This window comes from Pongo pygmaeus, chromosome 2 (genome assembly GCF_028885625.2).
Source record: "Pongo pygmaeus isolate AG05252 chromosome 2, NHGRI_mPonPyg2-v2.0_pri, whole genome shotgun sequence".
Classification (NCBI taxonomy): Eukaryota; Metazoa; Chordata; class Mammalia; order Primates; family Hominidae; genus Pongo; species Pongo pygmaeus.
In genome coordinates this window covers 116,442,639-116,461,923 of record NC_085930.1, presented here as the reverse complement: position 1 = coordinate 116,461,923, position 19,285 = coordinate 116,442,639, and the positions used below count along the sequence as shown (strand labels likewise).

Genomic DNA, 19,285 nt, shown 5'->3' with positions numbered 1-19,285 from the left:
GTGGGCTCCGGCCTTGGCCAGCCCAGAAAGGGGCTCCCACAGTGCAGCGGTGGGCTGAAGGCCTCCTCAAGTGCCGCCAAAATGGAAGCCCAGGCAGAGGAGGCGCCAAGAGCGAGCGAGGGCTGTGAGGACTGCCAGCACGGTGTCACCTCTCAAAAGTACCTGTTAAAATTGTCAAAAAAGCTTAAAAAGCAAGGAGGTGAAGTGATGACAATGCTTTGTCATTCTATCCAAAACCATCCCTTAGCTAGGATTGTTAATATTAAAATTTAGAAAGAAATAACCTTTAGCTGACTTGGTCAATTGTAAAAGAGTGCTAAAACCAAATCTTTCAGAAATAATTATTTTGTAAAGGTATATTCAATTAAATTGTTTCAAAGCATCCTAGATTTTTAAAAAGTATTTTTAAAAAGGAATGGTAGCAGTCAGCCGGGCACGGTGGCTCACGCCTGTAATCCCAGCACTTTGGGAGGCCGAGGTGGGCAGATCACTTGAGGCCAGGAGTTCGAGACCAGCCTGGCCAATATGGTGAAACCCTAAAAAAATACAAAAATTAGCCAGACGTGGTGAACATGTCCCTGTAATCCCAGCTATTTGGGATGCTGAGGCAGGAGAATTGATTGAACCCAGGAGGTGGAGGTTGCAGTGAGCTGAGATTGTGCCACTGTGCTCTAGCCTGGGCGACAGAGCGAGACACTGTCGCAAAAAAAAACAAAACAAAAACAAAAACACAATGGTAGCAATCAACGTAATTCTGCACTATTTTCAGTGTTTCACTTTATTGTATGCAAACTAATATACTATAATGTCAGTCAATATACTGAGTATAGAAATGATGCCATTAATACTGATTGCAAAAACATTACAACTCAGTACTGCAGCTTTCATTCAAATTGGTTATATGTATAAACTGAATTCAACAATATTGTATTTGAAATGGTAAAGTTAAAGAAATGCAGTAATGTAAATAATACTTAAGAAAATAAGATCTCAGGAAACTGTATGTATTCTGTACTTTTATGCAACTTTATCAGATCATTTCAGTATATGCACCAAGGATATAGTGTATATGACGTGAACTTTGAGTGCAAAAACTGTACTATGTACCTTTTGTTTATTTTGCTCTCAACATCTAAATAAAGGTTTTTGTTTGTTTGTTTGTTTGTTTTTTAATTGTTTTAAAGTAATCCCCATCAGGACAGTTTGTATGTATTTTTACAATTTTTTTTTTTTTTTTGAGACGGAGTCTTGCTCTGTCGCCAGGCTGGAGTTCAGGGGTGCAGTCTTGGCTCACTGCAACCTCTGCCTCCTGGGTTCAAGTGACTCTCCTGCCTCAGCCTCCCGAGTAGCTGAGACTACTCGCCACCACGCCCAGCTAATTTTTCGTATTTTTACTTGAGACGGAGTTTCACCATGTTGCTGAGAATGGTCTCAATCTGTTGACCTCGTGATCTGCCCGCCTCGGCCTCCCAAAGTGCTGAGATTACGGGCGCAAGCCACTATGCCGGGCCGTATTTTTACAATTTTTAAATTAGCTCATGTATTATATATATTAGCTTATTATATTATTATTAGCTATTATATATAATATATAACATTATATGTTAGCTTATATTAGCTATTATATATAATATATATTATATAAATTAGCTTATATATTATATATATAGCTTATATATATATTTTAAATTAACTTATATCCTATTATCTAGAAATCCCATTTCTAGAAATCTGTCCTATAGAACAATAGCATTTTAAATGTATATCCACAAGGCTTACTGTAGAAAGCTATTTATAATACTAAAAAGATGATAAAGTTTGATTTGCAATATTAAGACTTTCTCCAAACTAATCTTTAGACTCAGTGCAATCCCAGTCAAAATCCTTATAGGTTTGTTTTGTTGTCATCATTATTATTATTATTATTATTATTTTTTGAGGCAAAGTCTCACTCTGTCACCCAGGCTGGAATGCAGTGGTGTGATCTCAGCTCACTGCAACCTCCGCCTCCCGGGTTCAAGCAATTCTCCCTGCCTCAACCTCCCGAGTAACTGGGATTACAGGCACCCATCACCATGCTTGGCTAACTTTTTGTATTTTTAGTAGAGACAGAGTTTCACCATGTTGGCCAGGCTGGTCTTGAACTCCTGACCTCAGGTGATCCACCCGCCTCGGCCTCCCAAAGTGCTGGGATTACAGGCATGAGCCACCGTGCCTGGCCTTTATGTCCCTTTTATAAAGAAGCCTGAGGCACTCCAAACAAAGATAGATTTATTTGGGTTTATATACAGTATTTACCAACACAGGAAAGTAGACATATTAGTATTTTCAGCAGTAGATAAAAAGGCAAAACCTTTTTTTAATTGACCAGGAAATTAACTTAATGAAACCATTCTACCACCTACGCATTCCAAATATGTAGACTTTACTGTGTCTACTGTTGCGGTGGACAAATATTTATGTTTTGAGCTAAATTTCCACATTTTCTTTAAAAAAAAAAACAAGCATTTTTTTTGTTTTTTGAGACAGGGTCTCACTCTGTTGCCCAGGTTGAAGCATAGTGGCACAATCTCAGCGTTGCGCAGCTTCAACCTCCTGAGCTCAAGTGATCCATCCACCTTGGCCTCATAAAGTGCTGGGATTACAGGCATGAGTCACCGCACAGGGCCAAAAAACAAAAAACAAACAAACAAAAAAACACTTAACACTTAAAATAAATCCAAGCCAGTCACAGTGGTGTGCACCTGTAGTCCTAGCTACTCAGGAGGCTGAGGCAGGAGGATCCCTTGAGCCCAGGAAATGGTTTTTCAATATGGTGTGAAGTAGGGATCAAGTTTCATCCCCTCCAGTATGTATATCCAGTTGTCTCATCTTTTTCACACTGCTCTACTGTTCTACATTTTTTCGTTAATTGTGTCCATATGTCCATATTTGAGGGGCTGAGTTCTCTATTCTGTTCCATTGTTCTCTTTGTCTTTGATACCACGCTGTCTTAATGAGTATCATTTTACATTCATGCTTTATATTCATGTCCATATTTGAGTGGCTTTGTTTCTGAGCTTTCTATATTCTGTTCCACTGTTCTCTTTGTCTTTGACTCAATGCTATACTCCCAGCTATTTGGGAGGCTAAGGCAGGAGAATCGCTTGAACCCAGGAGGCGGAGGTTGCAGTGAGCCGAGGTCGTGCCATTGCACTCCAGCCTGGGCAATAAAAGCAAAACTCCATCTCAAAAAAAAAGGGACATTAAGAAATCTATATTATTATAAACATTGAAGGCAGAGGAGAGTAGACTGAATTTGCATTGACTCTGAAGTCTACATAAGTCTACTCTGGGTACTCTCCTATCCTGCGCAAATGGCAGATCTGTCTATTTGATCATAGCACTCTCTCCTGGTGATCCTAGGCGTAGCCCCACTATCCTCAGAGTAGGGCTTCCTGTCCTTGTTGTTGCTTGAGGTTAATCTTTTTTGCTTCCCTAGTTCTGGGTTGCTTTAGAGCAATATGTAACGTAGGATCCTGTAAGGGATTAACTAGGGCAAATGAAGCTAACATCCTCCTATCCTCTGCCCCATTGGACCTGGACTTTTTCAGAGATAGGGTATCACACTATGTTGCTCTGGCTGGCCTCCAACTCCTGAGCTCAAGGGACCCTGATTTTTTTTTTTAATTGAGTTTAAATTCATATAACATAAATTAACCATTTGAAGCAAACAATTAAGTAGTGTTTAGTACATTCCCAGTGTTGTACATTCATCACGTCTATCTAGTTCCATAACATTTCCATCACCCCAAAATGAAACCCCACGCTGATTAAGCAGTCATTCCCACTCCGCCTTCCTCCAGCCCCTGGCAACCATTAATTTGCTTTCTGTCTTAATGGATTTACCTTTTCTGGATATTTCATATAAATGGAATCATTCGATATGTTACCTTTTGTGTCTGACCACTTTTACTTAGCTCAATGTTTTCAAGGTTCATTTGTGTTGTAGCATGTATCTACTTTCTTTTTATAACTGAGTCTAATGATTTTTTTTTAAGGGAGTAAAAATCTATGTACTGTATTAGTACCTGGAATAAGACCTGGAATAGACTGGTGAGGAAAGGATGGTTTTTGGTGTTACCTGGATCAGCCCAAGTTTACATCCTGGCTTTGCCGTTTGCTGACTGAAAGATCTATTAAAGTTAACTTTTCAGTCTCAGGTTTTCTCATTTGTAAAATGAGAAATTTTTGAAGTTTTGGGGATTACCAGTAAGAAGGCATGTACATCTCTAGCGTGGTACCTTGCACATAGTAGGTGCTAACTAAGTTATTAGGGACAGCCTTGGAAGAGGGGAGGGGCTGCTCCACTTCCTCTTTTTAGGTCCTTGTGTGAGGGGAGGGGAACAGATGGACTATTATGTGGATTAGGGTCCTAGGGATGTTATCTCTGTGTCACTTTGCCTATTGAATTTATGAAGGAAGGATTGATAGCTTCACTTTGCCTCCTATCCTGCTCTCTCTGGTTTGCTGTCTTCCTGAGACACTTCCTCGTTTATTAGAGGCCATAATAAACATGTCCATTGTTATCCTGGGGACTCATCCATGAACAACTTTCATATTGTTTTTAAATTAAATTCCAGAATTAGGTGTGTTTTCATATATATATATATAAAAAAATATGTGTATGCTTTGTATATATATATGCTATATATATAGCATATATATAGCTCTGTATATATATGCTATATATATAGCATATATATAGCTCTCTGTATATGCTATATATATAGCATATATATAGCTCTCTGTATATGCTATATATATAGCATATATATAGCTCTCTGTATATGCTATATATATAGCATATATATAGCTCTGTATATATATGCTATATATATAGCATATATATAGCTCTGTGTATATATGCTATATATATAGCATATATATAGCTCTGTGTATATATGCTATATATATAGCATATATATAGCTCTGTGTATATATGATATATATATAGCATATATATAGCTCTGTGTATATATGATATATATAGCATATATATATGCTCTGTGTATATATGATATATATAGCATATATATATGCTCTGTGTATATATGATATATATAGCATATATATATGTTCTGTGTATATATGATATATATAGCATATATATATGCTCTGTATATATATATGCTCTATATATAGCATATATATATGCTCTGTATATATATGCTCTATATATCATATATATGCTCTGTATATATATGATATATAGAGCATATATATATGCTCTGTATATATATGATATATAGAGCATATATATGCTCTGTATATATATGATATATAGAGCATATATATGCTCTGTATATATATGATATATAGAGCATATATATGCTCTGTATATATATGATATGTAGAGCATATATATGCTCTGTATATATATGATATGTAGAGCATATATATATGCTCTGTATATATATGTCATATATATATAGCATATACGTATATGCTTCCCTAGTTCTGGGTTGCATATATATATATATAGAGAGAGAGAGAGCATATATATATAAAGAGAGAGCATATATATATAGAGAGCATATACATATATAGAGCATATACGTATATATATGCTATATATACGTATATGCTCTATATATGTATATGCTCTATATATATACGTATATGTTCTATATATATGCTCTGTTGCTCAGGCTGGAGTACAGTGGCATGATCTCAGCTCACTGCAACCTCTGCCTCCCAGGTTCAAGTGATTCTCCTGCCTCAGCCTCCTGAATAGCTGGAATTACAGGCATGTGCCACCACGTCCGTCTAATACTTGTGTTTTTAGTAGAGATGAGGTTTCACCATGTTGGCCAGGCTGGCCTTGAATGCCTGGCCTTAAGTGATGCACCCACCTTGGACTCCTAAAGTGCTGGGATTACAGGCATGAACCACCACACCTGGCCCCAGTTGTTGAGAATTCTTAAGCACATTTTAGAGATTTATTTTATGTTTCAAGGCTTATATGGCTGAAAGGCATCGTTTTAGGGATTACTGGGAAGTATCTTCAAAGTAATACATGAGAAACATTCCTTCCTAAATCCTTTATTATATTGAATATCGTATTAATTGGTTTTCAGAGGTTAAATTAACCATGTATTCTTGCAATAAATGTCACTTGTTTCTGGTATATAATCTTTTTTATATATTACTGGATTGATTCATTAGTATTTTGTTGAGGATTTTTGTGTCTGTATTCATGAGAGATGCTGGTCTGCAGTTTTCTTTTTTTGTGATAACCTGGTTTTTGTATGAGTAATACAGGCCCCATGAAATGAGTTGGGAAGTGTTCACCTCTCTTGTATTTTTGAAGTGTTTGTGAAGAATTGCTATTAATTCTTCTTTAAATGTTTGGTAGAACCTACCATTGAAATCATGTGTCCTGGGCTTTTTTTTGAGGGAAGTGTTCTGATAACTAATTCAGTATCTACTTTTTATAGCTCTGTTCAGATTTTGCTTCTTCCTGAGTTAGTTTTGGTAATTTGTCTGTCTCTAGGAATTTGTCCATTTCATTTATCTCATTTGTTGGCATAAATTAAACTAAATTTGGCCTGAGGCTACCTGTATATCTTGAGTCCCTATGTAAGGAACTGTAGCCTAACTTGTACATAAACAAACTGAAATCCTAAATTAGGAATGTAGTTTTTGTAACAGCTCCTGAGTCTCAGGCAGTCACAGCAGTCAAGTCTGTCAACTGCAGGCTGCTAACTAAGCAGCCCATGCTCAAATGAGGCAAAAACCTTTGCTTTTAACACATAGCATAGCTTTGTAATCCTTTTCTGCACATTCAGGGGTAATTTCTTCTTTTTCATTCCTGATTTTCATGATGATTCTTTTTTCCCCTGTGTCAGTCTAGCTAATGGTTTGTCAGTTTTGTTGATCTTTTGAAGAACAAACCTTTGGTTCCACTTTCTTGTTGCATATGCTGAGTATTCTCATAATTGGAGTGGAAAGCTGATCTTTGATGACTTGTTTAACTTAGGCCTGAGGAGTCATGGACTTAGCAAAACTTCCTTGAATCTAAATTGCATCTTCTTTCCTGGTTTCTGGGCTGATACATGTTTTTTCCCATCTTATATACCCTTGGTCTTTTCATTGGCGATTAAGACTAGACAAAGTTAGATACCTTGTCCTTTTATGCTGTCATTTTGTTTAAAGGCTTTCTATGTAGTAAAACTATCCATATAGACAAAATAGAGCCTTGAGTTGTGGTCTTGAATTTGATCAACATGATTTACCCACATTCTGTACTGGATATTTCTTCACTTGCTGCTACGGTAAACCATTTTATTCTTGGATCTTCTGTAGAGTATGTTATCACAGGTACTTTTTACAGGGGTGTCCAATCTTTTGGCTTCCCTGGGTACATTGAAAGAAGAAGAATTGTCTTGGGCCACACATCAAATACACTAACACTAATAATAGTTGATGAGCTAAAAAAAAAAAAAAAAAAAAGCAAAAAAGTCTCATAATGTTTTAAGAAAGTTTATGAACTTGTGTTGGGCCTCATTCGAAGCCATCCTGGGCCACAGGTTGGATGAATTTAATTGACCCAAAATCATAAGGGTTCTACTAACAGTTGTACTTAACAGTATCTGGGAAGATAGAAACAGGACCATCTGCCAGGCATGGTGGCTCATGCCTGTAATCCCAGCACCTAGGAAGGCCAAGGAGGGTAGATTACTTGAGGTCAGGAGTTCGAGACCAGTCTGGCCAACATGGTGAAACCCCCCCGTCTCTACTAAAAATACAAAAACTTAGCTGGGCGTGTTGGCGGGCGCCTGTAATCCCGCTGAGGCAGGAGAATCGCTTGAACCCGGGAGGTAGAGAGGTTCCAGTGAGCCAAGATCATGCCACTGCACTCCAGCCTGGGCAACAAGAGTGAAACTCCATCTCAAAAAAAAAAGAAACAGGGCCATCTGTCTTTGAGGCAGAGGGATTTATACCCTTGCTAAGACACTAAATTTTTTTGCTTAAGGCACTAAACTTTTTAGGCCCTTCCCCCAGTATTATACATGAGAGATGATAATCAAGCCTTTGTTGCCTATGAGTGAAAAGGAATCTAAAAATCACTGAAATAAATAATAATAGTTTTTCAAGGAATTTCAAAGAAGTTTTTTCACATAGGAAAGGACTGCTAGGCTGGATGTGGTGGCTCACACCTGTAATCCCAGCAATTTGGGAGGCTGCAGCGGGAGGAATGCTTGAACCCAGGAGTTGGAGACCAGTGTGGGCAACATAGTGAGACCCTGTCTCTACCAAAAAAAAAAAAAAAAAGCCAGGTGTGGTGGTGTGCACCTGTGGTCTCAGCTACTTAGGAGGCTGAAGTAGGAAGATTTTTTGATCCCAGGAGGTCGAGGTTGCAGTGAGCCATGACTGCGCCACCGCACTCCACCCTTGGTGACAGAGCAAGACCCTATCTCAAAAAAAAAAAAAAAGAAAAAAGGCTGCTGGTTGTTGTTGGAAATAATCAGTCACGATGGCATGCTGCCTAACATGCTAAATCCTCCTCTGGAAGACTTTAGGACTTTCGGTCAAATCATGCTGTGATTTGACCCTTGAGGCACCCTTGCTGTTTCAGTCACGGAAGTAGTAGATAAAACTTAAAAAACATTGAGACATGTATCTGAGTTCACAAACAAGGTAAACATCTCCCTGGGCTGAGAGGGAGTGAATCCTTGGTCCTAGAGGGTTTGGGGTTGGGACAAAGGCAGCCATTTTCAACTAGGGTTTTGTGAGACAATTAAGCCCTATGGAAAATGATTTGAGTAACTGCAGTTTGTAATTCTTCCAAGTATGGTATGAAACTAGTACCATGCTATATATACACAGTAGATACATTAATTCATTGTATACAGGCATTTGGATTTAATTTTCTCTTTGAACTCTGGTTGAGAAGGACTGGAAACGTTCTATACAGAGGAGATTTTGTGTTATAAGCTGAGAGCTAATGTGGGGCTCCTACCACTGGTGAAAGGAAGTTGAAAAAAGCTGTCACTAACTGCTGCCTAGAGCTCTCAGTGGTCCATTATGGTAAACTGCTGTCCTTAGGGAGGCCTCATGACCAAGAATTGAATCCAACCTCACATTATCTTAGTGACTGAGTTTGTGATAACCCCTATATTGCCATAAGGTAAGAAACCTGAACCAAGGCCTTGGGTATCAGATTGGCTGGATATGGAGGGATGAGCACAGAAGGAAGGACAAAGATAATACCTTTTTCAAGATGAGCCTGTAAATGAAAATTCTAAACTAAATGCTAAGAAGGCCACCAGTAAAAACAGAGATTAAGACATATTTACTCCAGATGAAATTAAAGTAATGCAACAGTCTGGAAATTACTTTAAAACAACTTTCTTCCATAAGAAAAAGGAAGTAATAATTTTCTTAAAAAGAACAGAAAATTGTAGAAGAAAAACAGGCCAAAACAGAACTAGACTAGATGGATATGAAAAAGAACTAATTAGAAATCCTGGAAATTGGCCGGGCATGGTGGCTTACGCCTGTAATCTCAGCACTTTGGGAGGCCAAGGTGGGCAGATCACTTGAGGCCAGGAGTTCAAGCCCAGCCTGGCCAACATGGCAAAACCCCATCTCTACTAATAATACAAAAATTAGCTGGGTGTGGTGGCGCATACCTGTTATCCCAGCTACTCGGGAGGCTGAGTGAGGCAGGGGAATTGGTTGAACGCGGGAGGTGGAGGTTGCAGTGAGCTGAGATGGCACCACTTCCTAGGTGACAGAGTGAGACTCCCATCTCAAAAAAAAAAAAAAAAATCCTGGAAATGAAAAAAAATTGATGTAAACATGTAAATCACAATAAAAGTCAGACTGATGCCAGTTAAAGAGAAAATTATAGAATTCAGAAAGAACACTGTGGCTAGGCGTGATGGCTCATGCCTGTAATCCCAGCAGTTTGGGAGGCCGAGGCAGGTGGATTGCTAGAGCCCAGGAGTTCAAGATTAGCCTGGGCAACATGGCAAAACCCTGTCCCTATTTATTTTTATTTAAAAAACAAAAACAAAAAATACTGAGTAATCCTACCAAAACCACTGAGATTAAGGAAAAATATATGTTGTGCCTCATAATGATGCTTTGTTCAGTGATGGACTGCATGTATGACAGTAGTCCCATAAGATTATAATGGAGCTGAAAAAATCCTATTGCCTGGTGACATGTAGTTGTTGTAATGTGTTTGTGGTGATGCCAGTGGTATAAAAGTTCACAGTAATGTCCTAGGACTTCACTTTCACTCACCACTCATTCACTCACTCACCCAGAGCAATTTCTAGTCCGGCAGTCTTCATTCATGATAAATGAGTGCCCTATAGTTGTGTCATTTTTTTCTTTTATTCTGTAGTTTTACTATATTTTTTCTATGTTTACATAGATAAATACTTACCATTGTATTACAGCCACCTACAATGTTCAGTACAGTAACATGATGGACTAGTTTGTAGCGTAGGAACAATAGGCTCTACCATGTATCCTAGGTATGTAGTATGCTATGCCATCTAGGTTTGTGTAAGTATGCTTGTCCAACTCAGCTTATTTTGCTGTTGTTCTTGTTCTGCGTTTTGTTTTAGTCTTTTAGCAGCCTAAAGGCATGGTTTTTAGTTTCTGTCTCTAGTGATGAGCGGGAAAGAGGGATGAGGAAGGGTCCTTACTGATCCAACCAGAAACAGAAACTAAGAACTGATGACTCTATTCTCTCCCTTGGACACCCCTCCATGATGTTCACATGACAAAATGGCCTAACAACACATTTCTCAGCATGTATCCCCTCCCTATTGTTAAGCGGTGCATGACTGTATATCCTCCACGTCTCACACTCTCATATATGTAGTGTGTTTATTTAGGAAGGAAATAACAAGGTCAACAAAGACTCCTTAGGCTTTAAGGTGGCTGTCAATGGACACTAATTTTGATATACTTTGATATACACATGCATATATATATGAGAGTATGAGACATGGAGGATACATTGAAAGCCTTTGACGCATATCTGCTGAGAGTTTCAGATAGTCTTCATGAATGTTCAGACACATATAACTTCAATGTTGGTTCAACTGATGGCCTCACTGGGGAACCACACAGAAGAGGTGAATTAAATCCTTAGCAGAATTGCAGCAGAATTGGTTTTCAATTTGAACAGAGTTTGAGCGATGGAGTTGAGACAGAATCTTAGTGAGAATATTAGAGAACTGTTGCTTGCGAGACTTTCTCAGGCATAAGAAGGAAATAACAAGGTCAACAAAGATTTCTTAGGCTTTGAGGTGACTGTCAGTGGACACTAATTTTGATATACTTTGCTTTTGCTAGGGTTAGAGGTCATAGTGTACATTTTTGTTTGGCAGCACCTCTTGAAATGGTGGACACTTTTCTATGCTGGGCATTAGCTTTTGTGTTTTTCTGTTAAAATTTCAAACATACTCCTCTGAAGCTTTGAATTATTTTCTAATTGTGGGCAAGAGTGACTTCATTACAAAAATTAACTTTGGAAGTCTAAGAAGAGTGAATTTTTTATAGCCTTTAACTTAAATTTAACATCCATTCAAAGGATGATCTGAGTTCCTGGGAGAGTAAGATTTTCAGCAGGAGTAGAAACTTGGATATGATGATACCCTAGAGCCAAAGAGGCATTTAGCATATTTTAGTATACTACTAACACTCAAATTGAGAATTTAGTGTAAAGTTAATTGTTGAATCCTGTCTAAGAAGTACTAGTTATTACATAAAAGACTTTGAAATGTTTTTCCTATTTATGATTATGATGGTCTCTAATGTAGGACCAAATGAACAGTTAGTTAAGGCTCTAGTTAGTATTCATAACTCTACAGTACTGAGATGAAAAGTTTATATTAAGCTTTTGCAGGCTTTTTTTTTCAGATATGTTATTATATATGATATATGTAATTTATCACCATGTTAGATAATATATTAACTGCTAAATTTATGTTTCAGAAATTTTTTTTAGAGGCAGGAGCTCACTGTTTTGCTCAGGCTGGAGTGCTGTGGTGTGTTCACAGCTCACTGCTGGGCTTAGGCGAGCCTCCTACCTCAGCCTCCCAGGTAGCTGGGACTACAGGTGTGTGCCACCATGCCTGGCAAATTTTTTGTATTTTTTGTAGAGATGGGTTTTGTTATGTTGTCCAGGCTGGTTTTAGTTTTTATTTAGAAATAATTATAGATTCATAGGAAGTTCTAACATCTTTTGTGGAGGAGGCCCATCACCCATTTCTCCCCAGTAGTAACACCTTATATAACCATAGTACACTGTCCAAACAAGGAAACTGACATTGGTAATCTGTGACATCCACAGAACTTACTCAGATTTTACCAGTTTTACATGCTCACATCTTGTGTGTGTGTGTGTGTGTGTGTGTATAATTCTATACAATTTTATTATGTGTAGATTTGTGTAACCTCCCTCATCAAAAAATTCATTCAATTATAATTTATTGTACATCTAATTCATGATTGTTAGTATTTTGGTGTGTAGTGTACAGTTTCTGAAAGAAAACTAAAACACAGAAGATAATATATACCAGAAGCACTAGTGTAACAGAAAATGTCTTTAAACTTATTATAAAGTTTCAAATGTTTCTTCTGTACATATTTTAGAGAAAAATAATGTGGTATGTAAGTACAAATAAATAATTAAAGTTTTTTATGTTTTATCTTCTCCACGTGTTTTCATGCTATTTTTTGAATATGTAAAAATGGGTCAGTATTTATAAATGTTATTCTAAGACTCTGTATTCTTTACTATGCATTTTTAAGCTCCCTTTACTGAGGTATGATTGACATGTTAAAAAGCTGTACATACTTAATGTATACAGTTTGATGAATTTGGTGATAAGTATACACCTGTGAAACCATCACCACCATCAAGGCCATAGACATGTCTATTACCTCCCAAAGTTTCCTCCTACCCCCACTGTTATTATTTGTGGTAAGAAGTAACATAAGATCTACTTTTCTAGAAAATTTTAGGCTGGGTGTGCTGGCTTATGCCTGTAATCCTAGCACTTGGGAGGCTGAGGCAGGTGGATCGCTTGAGCTCAGGAGTTCGAGACCAGCCTGGGCAATGTGGTGAAGCCCCGTCCCTACAAAAATACAAAAATTAGCAGGCATAGTGATGTGCGCCTGTAGTCCCAGCTACTCAGGAGGCTGAGGTGGAAGATGGCTTGAGCCCAGGAGGTGGAGGGTACAGTGAGCCGAGATTGCATTACTGTGCTCCAGCCTGGGTGATGGAGCTAGACCTTGTCTCAAAAAAAAAAAAAAAATTTTTTTTAACGTTATAACACGGTATTGTTAACTGTAGGCACTATGCTATAGAGAAGATCTCGATAACTTACTTAGCTCGTGTGTCTGAAACTATGTCCTGTCATGTAATTTTTTGTTGTTTGTTTTGTTTTGTTTTTTTGAGATAGAGTCTCACTGTGTCACCCAGGCCGGAGTGCAATGGCACGATCTCGGCTCACTGCAACCTCCACCTCCCGGGTTCAAGCAATTCTCCTGCCTCAGCCTCCTGAGTGGCTGGGACTACAGGTGTGCACCACTATGCCTGGCTGATTTTTGTATTTTTAGTAGATACGGGGTTTCACCATATTGGTCAGGCTGATCTTGAATTCCTGACCTCGTGATCTGCCCACCTCAGCCTCCCAGGGTGCTGGGATTACAGGCCTGAGCCACTGCACCTGGCCCATGTATTGTTGTTAATTGGTATTGATTTTTATAACACAGTGCCAGGCACTCTGCGTGTGGTGGTTCCTGTTGCCTGTATCATTTGTATGCCAATAAGCAAGTTGTTCATAAATTGGATTTTGAGATCCTAAACTGATCACGCATCTCCATTCCTGATCTTTTCCAGCAGCTTATTATTTCTGTGGGTGAGATTGTGGTGGTGGTGGTGATGGTGGTACTGATGACCATTATAGTGTTATGCATGCTGCGTGGTGAGAACACTTTGCAACATGCCATTATGATGTGTTTTTCATCATTTGTTTTATTTTTATACTTTTGCTTATTACACTGAATGAGACAGCTACTAGCCGGGATGATAGCAGAGCCTGCTTTTCTCTCTGAGTATACTATCTTTGCTTTGGATTCCTCCAAACATCCTAAAACACAGAGTGACAGTGTGGTGAGTCCTTCCACCGCTTTCTGCATTCCCTTTGTGGGGAAGCAAAGTAATTTGGCGATTGTAGAAGCAAATCTCATGTTACTTGCCACTTACCATCTCTCAAAGTATCTTCAGTGTCCTGTTGCTAACCCTGCTCTAAAAAAATCAGAGAGTAAATTGCTGAATTCTGATGGCTGGTGTGCTTCCTGGTAGCTTTTTAACTGCAACAAAAATAACACTTTTCGCTAACGTAGCTACTTCAGTAATGAAGCTACCTTTGCTTACTCTAACCTCTTTTTTTCCTAGGGAATGTTTGTTCATTAACTAAAAAAAGGTATGCAGTGCTACAAATCTCTGTTCTACTATTGATGGGCGGTTAAGAATATTTTGAGATATGACTTACATTTTTAGGGGAAAAATTCGTTGTTATGTAAATCCATAATTAAACAGCATTGAATAGGTAGGTAGATTCTACTGTAATAGATAATTGCATCTTATTTTGCAATTACCTGTTTTTTATGTATTAAACATCTGAAAGGAGAGAATTGTCTTATTCGTTTGCAAGTGACTGACGTCACACGGTTTTGAATCTTGTATGTAATTTCATTTTGGGAAAGTGGACATTTTCATATTGAAAGTATCTGGTAAGCTCATAATTTAGCAAATTAAGGTTTAGAGATGTTTGCCCAGTAAGGATAGCCTTTGGTGTTAAACACTGACTCTACTGGGATTGAGGTTTTTCTTTCTTTTTTTAAAAAATTGTTCCACAAATCTATTTATTAATTACAAAAACAAAAGAAAAGTTTACAATGGAGAAATGTGGCAAACACGATTGGATTGAGGTTTTTCTAAACAATAAGAATTGATTTAACTTATTAGGTAGCTGGTGATGGAAGTAGAACATTTCTGTACTTGAACCATGTAGCCAGTGAAGACTTGGTATGCATATGGCCAGTAGCAGTCTTAAATTACATTGTAAACTCAGTTTTAGAAAAGAAAGCAGCTAGGGAGATAATGGGATTTCTAGTGATGCCTTAGCTCGGGTCTCAGGGTCTCATTGTTTTAAAAACTGATTTGGGAGGGAATCAGAAGTCCCAGTTGGAGAGACTTACTTATTTACTGTTTTTATTTATTTATTTATTTATATTTGTTTGAGTGGGGTCTCATTCTGTTGTTCAGGCTGGAATGCAGTGGTACAATCATGGCTCACTATACCCTCAAATCCCTGGGCCCAAGCAGTCCTTCTTCCTGAGCCTCCCAAGTATGTGGGACCACAGACATACGCCACCATGCCCAGCTCATCTTATTTTAATCTTTTTAGAGAGACAGTCTGACAATATTGCTCAGACTCGTCTTGAATTCCTGGCCTCAGGTGATCCTCTTGCTTCAGCCTCACAAAGTGCTTGGATTACAGACATGAGCCACTATGTCTGGCCCAATTTACTTTGAAAAGCATAAAATAATATTGCTTTATATTTTCATGTAGTAGTAATAGAAGCTATTAAAAAAAAACCGTAAAGGTTCTCCTAGGGCCGCTTCCATAAGTACATAAAAGTCATTTGTATTGAGTACTTATTCTGTTGTTGAAAATGCTAATAATGTTAAAGTGGAGGCTTTAGAACTTTTTTTTTGAGACAGAACTTTTTTTTTCTTTTGATACCCAGGCTGGAGTGCAGTGGCACGATCTCGGCTCACTGCGACCTCTACCTCCTGAGCTCAGGTGATCCGCCCACTTCAGCCTCCCAAGTAGCTGGGACCACAGGTGCGCACCACCATACCTGGCTAACTTTTCTATTTTTAGTAGAGATGGGGTTTCACCATCTTGGCCAGGCTGGTCTCAAACTCAGGCTCAAGTGATCCACCTGCCTCAGCCTCCTGAAGTGCTGGAATTACAGGCCTGAGCCACCACGCCCAGCCTAGTCAGAAACTTATTTCTCCCAATGGAACAAGGGAAACCATAGCATAGCCCATATTAGAATAAAAATTTAGTGAGGGTCTAATTCATTACAGGTTCACTAGGTACTGACTTTTCCTTAGTTAAGTTTTTTGAAAAATGCAGCTGTTTACCCCAAATTCTAAAATTACTGTAACCTTGGTGCTCAGCAGTCAATGCAATGGTTGTTGAAAGATTGAAACAATATGTAATTGAAGACAAGTCTGGCAGGGAACCTCTGTGTGCTTTTAAGTTGAATATACTTTAAAAGAGTTTTCATCTAATTTTCCCCAGTAGAAAGTATTGGTGAGTTTTGAGTATGGACATGTATTGAGCTAGTTCTACAGGCATCTCGCTAGGGGAAAGCCTTCAGAGGAAGCAACTGCATAAGGATTTAATAAGCATTTATTGAGTCTTTACTACTAGTCAGGCAAAATATTAGGTCATGGGGACTAAGATGAAAATGGTAGCATTCTCACCATGGGACACGTTTACCTATGTAACAGACTTGCACATCCTGAACATGTACCCCTGAACTTAAAAGTTGAAGGGAGAAAAAGAAGAAAATGTAGGGCTCTGTCCTCTGAGAGTTTATAGTTTACTTTGGAGACAAACATGTCAACATACACTTAAAGTACAAAGGAACTAAAGCTTCACAGAAAAAAAAAAAAACATAGGCATAAGGAATGTGTTAGCCTTCCAGGAACCATATGAAGCTTCACATACAGAGCTTCACAAAATTTGAAAGCTGAAAGATGAACAAAAGTTTGGCAGAAATGGAGAAGGCATTACAAGTAGTGACAGATCTCTAATTTTACTTCTAAAGATTCGTAATGTAAATTCACAGGGCAACTTAGGCCAGTACTTTTCATAAGCTGTCCTGCATTTATTTAGATATGTGGTTTAATACATAAATTGAAATATATATATGAGGAGGAGTTTTTAAATGTTGTTCTCTGTGTGTTTAATGGGGTGATATTTCAAACAATTGTAAGGTAGCTTTTTTTTTTTTTGAGGCAGAGTCTTGCTCTGTCACCCAGGCTGAAGTGCAGTGGTGTGATCTCAGCTCACTGCAATCTCTGCCTCGCAGGTTCCAGTGATTCTCCTGCCTCAGCCTCCCAAGTAGCTGGGATTTCAGGTGCTCGCCACCATGCCTGGCTAACTTTTTTATTTTTAGTAGAGATGGGGTTTCACCATGTTGGCCAGGCTGGTCTTGAATTCCTGACCTCAGGTGATCTGCCTGCCTCGGTCTCCCAAAGTGTTGGGATTATAGGCACGAGCCACTGAGCCCGGCCAGTTGTAGCTTTTTTTTTTTTTTTTTGAGGTGGAGTCTCGCTCTGTTTCCCGGGCTGGAGTGCAACGGCACCATCTCGGTGCACTGCAGCCTCTGCCTCCAGGATTAAAGCGATTCTCTTGCCTCAGCCTCCCGAGTAGCTGGGACTACAGTTGCATGCCACCATGACGATTTTATAAAAAATATAATTTTTATATTTTTAGTAGAGATGGGGTTTCACCATATTGGCCAGGCTGCTCTCGAACTCCTTACCTCAGGTGATCCACCTGCTTCGGCCTCCCAAAGTGCTGGGATTACAGGCGTGAGCCACCGCGCCAGCCCAGTGTAGCTTTTTTGTATGGACCACAATCATGTGTCAAGTCATTTACTTAAAACAGAATATGGACTCTTGCTGTTCTTCCTCTTAAGCTAAATATTTTATGGAGCCCCTTCATTTCCTTTCTCCATAATTTGTCTATTAATTTTCAGTATGTTAACTGGCCAAGAGAATTGTTGATCTCTGTAAAGTATATTTTGTATTTTATGCAGTTGTCCCCAACCTTTTTGGGACCAGGGACTGGTTTCGTGGAAGACAGTTTTTCCATGAACTGGGGGCACAGGGATGGTTTTGGGATGATTCGAGTGCATTACATTTACTGTGTACTTTATTTCTGTTATTATTACATCGTAATACATAATGAAGTAATTATATAACTCCTGACAACGTAGAATCAGTGGGAGCCCTGAGCTTGTTTTCCTGCAACTAGATGGTCCCTTCTGAGGGTGATGGGAGACAGTGACAGATCGTCAGGCATTACATTCTCATTAAGACCATGCAACCTAGATCCTTCGCATGCACAGTTCACAGCAGAGTTCGCACTTCTATGAATATCTAATGTCACCACTGATCTGACAGTAGACAGAGCTCAGGCGGTAATGTGAGTGATGGGGAGCAGCTGAAAATGCACATGAAGTTTCGCTTGCTCACCCACCACTCTCCTTCTGCTGTGTGGCCCCGTTCCTAACAGGCTATGAGTTGATACTGGACTGTGGCCCAGAGATTTGTGACCCTTGCTTTATAGTATGTAGTACATTATATTTTTAGACCTAGAAGGTATTCATTGTGATGTCACACAGATAGATGCCATGTATGCAACTGGAAGATAAAAGTTAATTCCTATGTTCTCCCAACCTTTCTTCCCTATCTAACTTTAAGGAAATGTCTTAGACTGATGAAATTTGATAGCTTTTTATTAGAGGGAAGAGGAGGTACTTAAAGTTTGTCTTTATTAGGGAAAAGTTGAAACATATTACAAAAGTGGAAATAGTAGTAGTATTGGTACAAGAACCCCTCCCCATATCCATTACCCAATGCCAATAATTAATAACTCATGGCCATCTTGTTTTATCTATTAGCCTACCCCCACACTTCCCTGACCGTACCACTACCATTTTGCCTACTTGTGCAGCTCCCCCTGGCTTCCCCACTCCCACCCCATTGGAATTGAAGCAAATTTCAGAAGTTCTGTTCCATCAGTAAATGTTTTGGTATATATCTTTAAAACAGTGCTTCCCAACCTCCAGGCACAGGTCTGTGGTTTAAGAACTAGGCTGCACAGCAGGCGGTAAGAGGCAGGCAAGCAAGTGAAACTTCATCTGCATTTACAGCTGCTCTCCATCGCCGGCATTACCACCTGAGCTCTGCCTCCTGTTAGATCAGTGGTGACATTAGATTGTCATAGGAGCGTGAACCCTGTGGTGAACTGTGCATATGGGGGATCTAGGTTGCATGCTCCTTATGAGAATCTAATGCCTGATGATCTGTCACTGTCTCCCATCACCCCCAGATGGGACTGTCTAGTTGTAGGAAAACAAGCTCAGGGCTCCCACTGATTCTATATTATGGTGAGTT

The 19,285-nt window shown here is 39.0% G+C and overlaps 1 protein-coding gene across 12 annotated transcripts in view; it reads left to right on the top strand.

The window, feature by feature from the left end:
* Window positions 1–19,285, top strand: part of GOLGA4 (golgin A4) — a 123,675-nt gene that overhangs the window by 12,010 nt on the left and 92,380 nt on the right. For 6 of the 12 annotated variants that reach the window (XM_063662039.1, XM_054481133.2, XM_063662038.1 and 3 more), the window contains exon 3: window positions 14,090–14,188. The exons of the other annotated variants lie outside the window; for them this stretch is intronic. In XM_063662039.1, coding sequence (XP_063518109.1) covers window positions 14,090–14,188 — 99 coding nt within the window. The remainder of the gene's footprint in view (window positions 1–14,089; window positions 14,189–19,285) is intronic. 12 annotated transcript variants of the gene reach the window in all.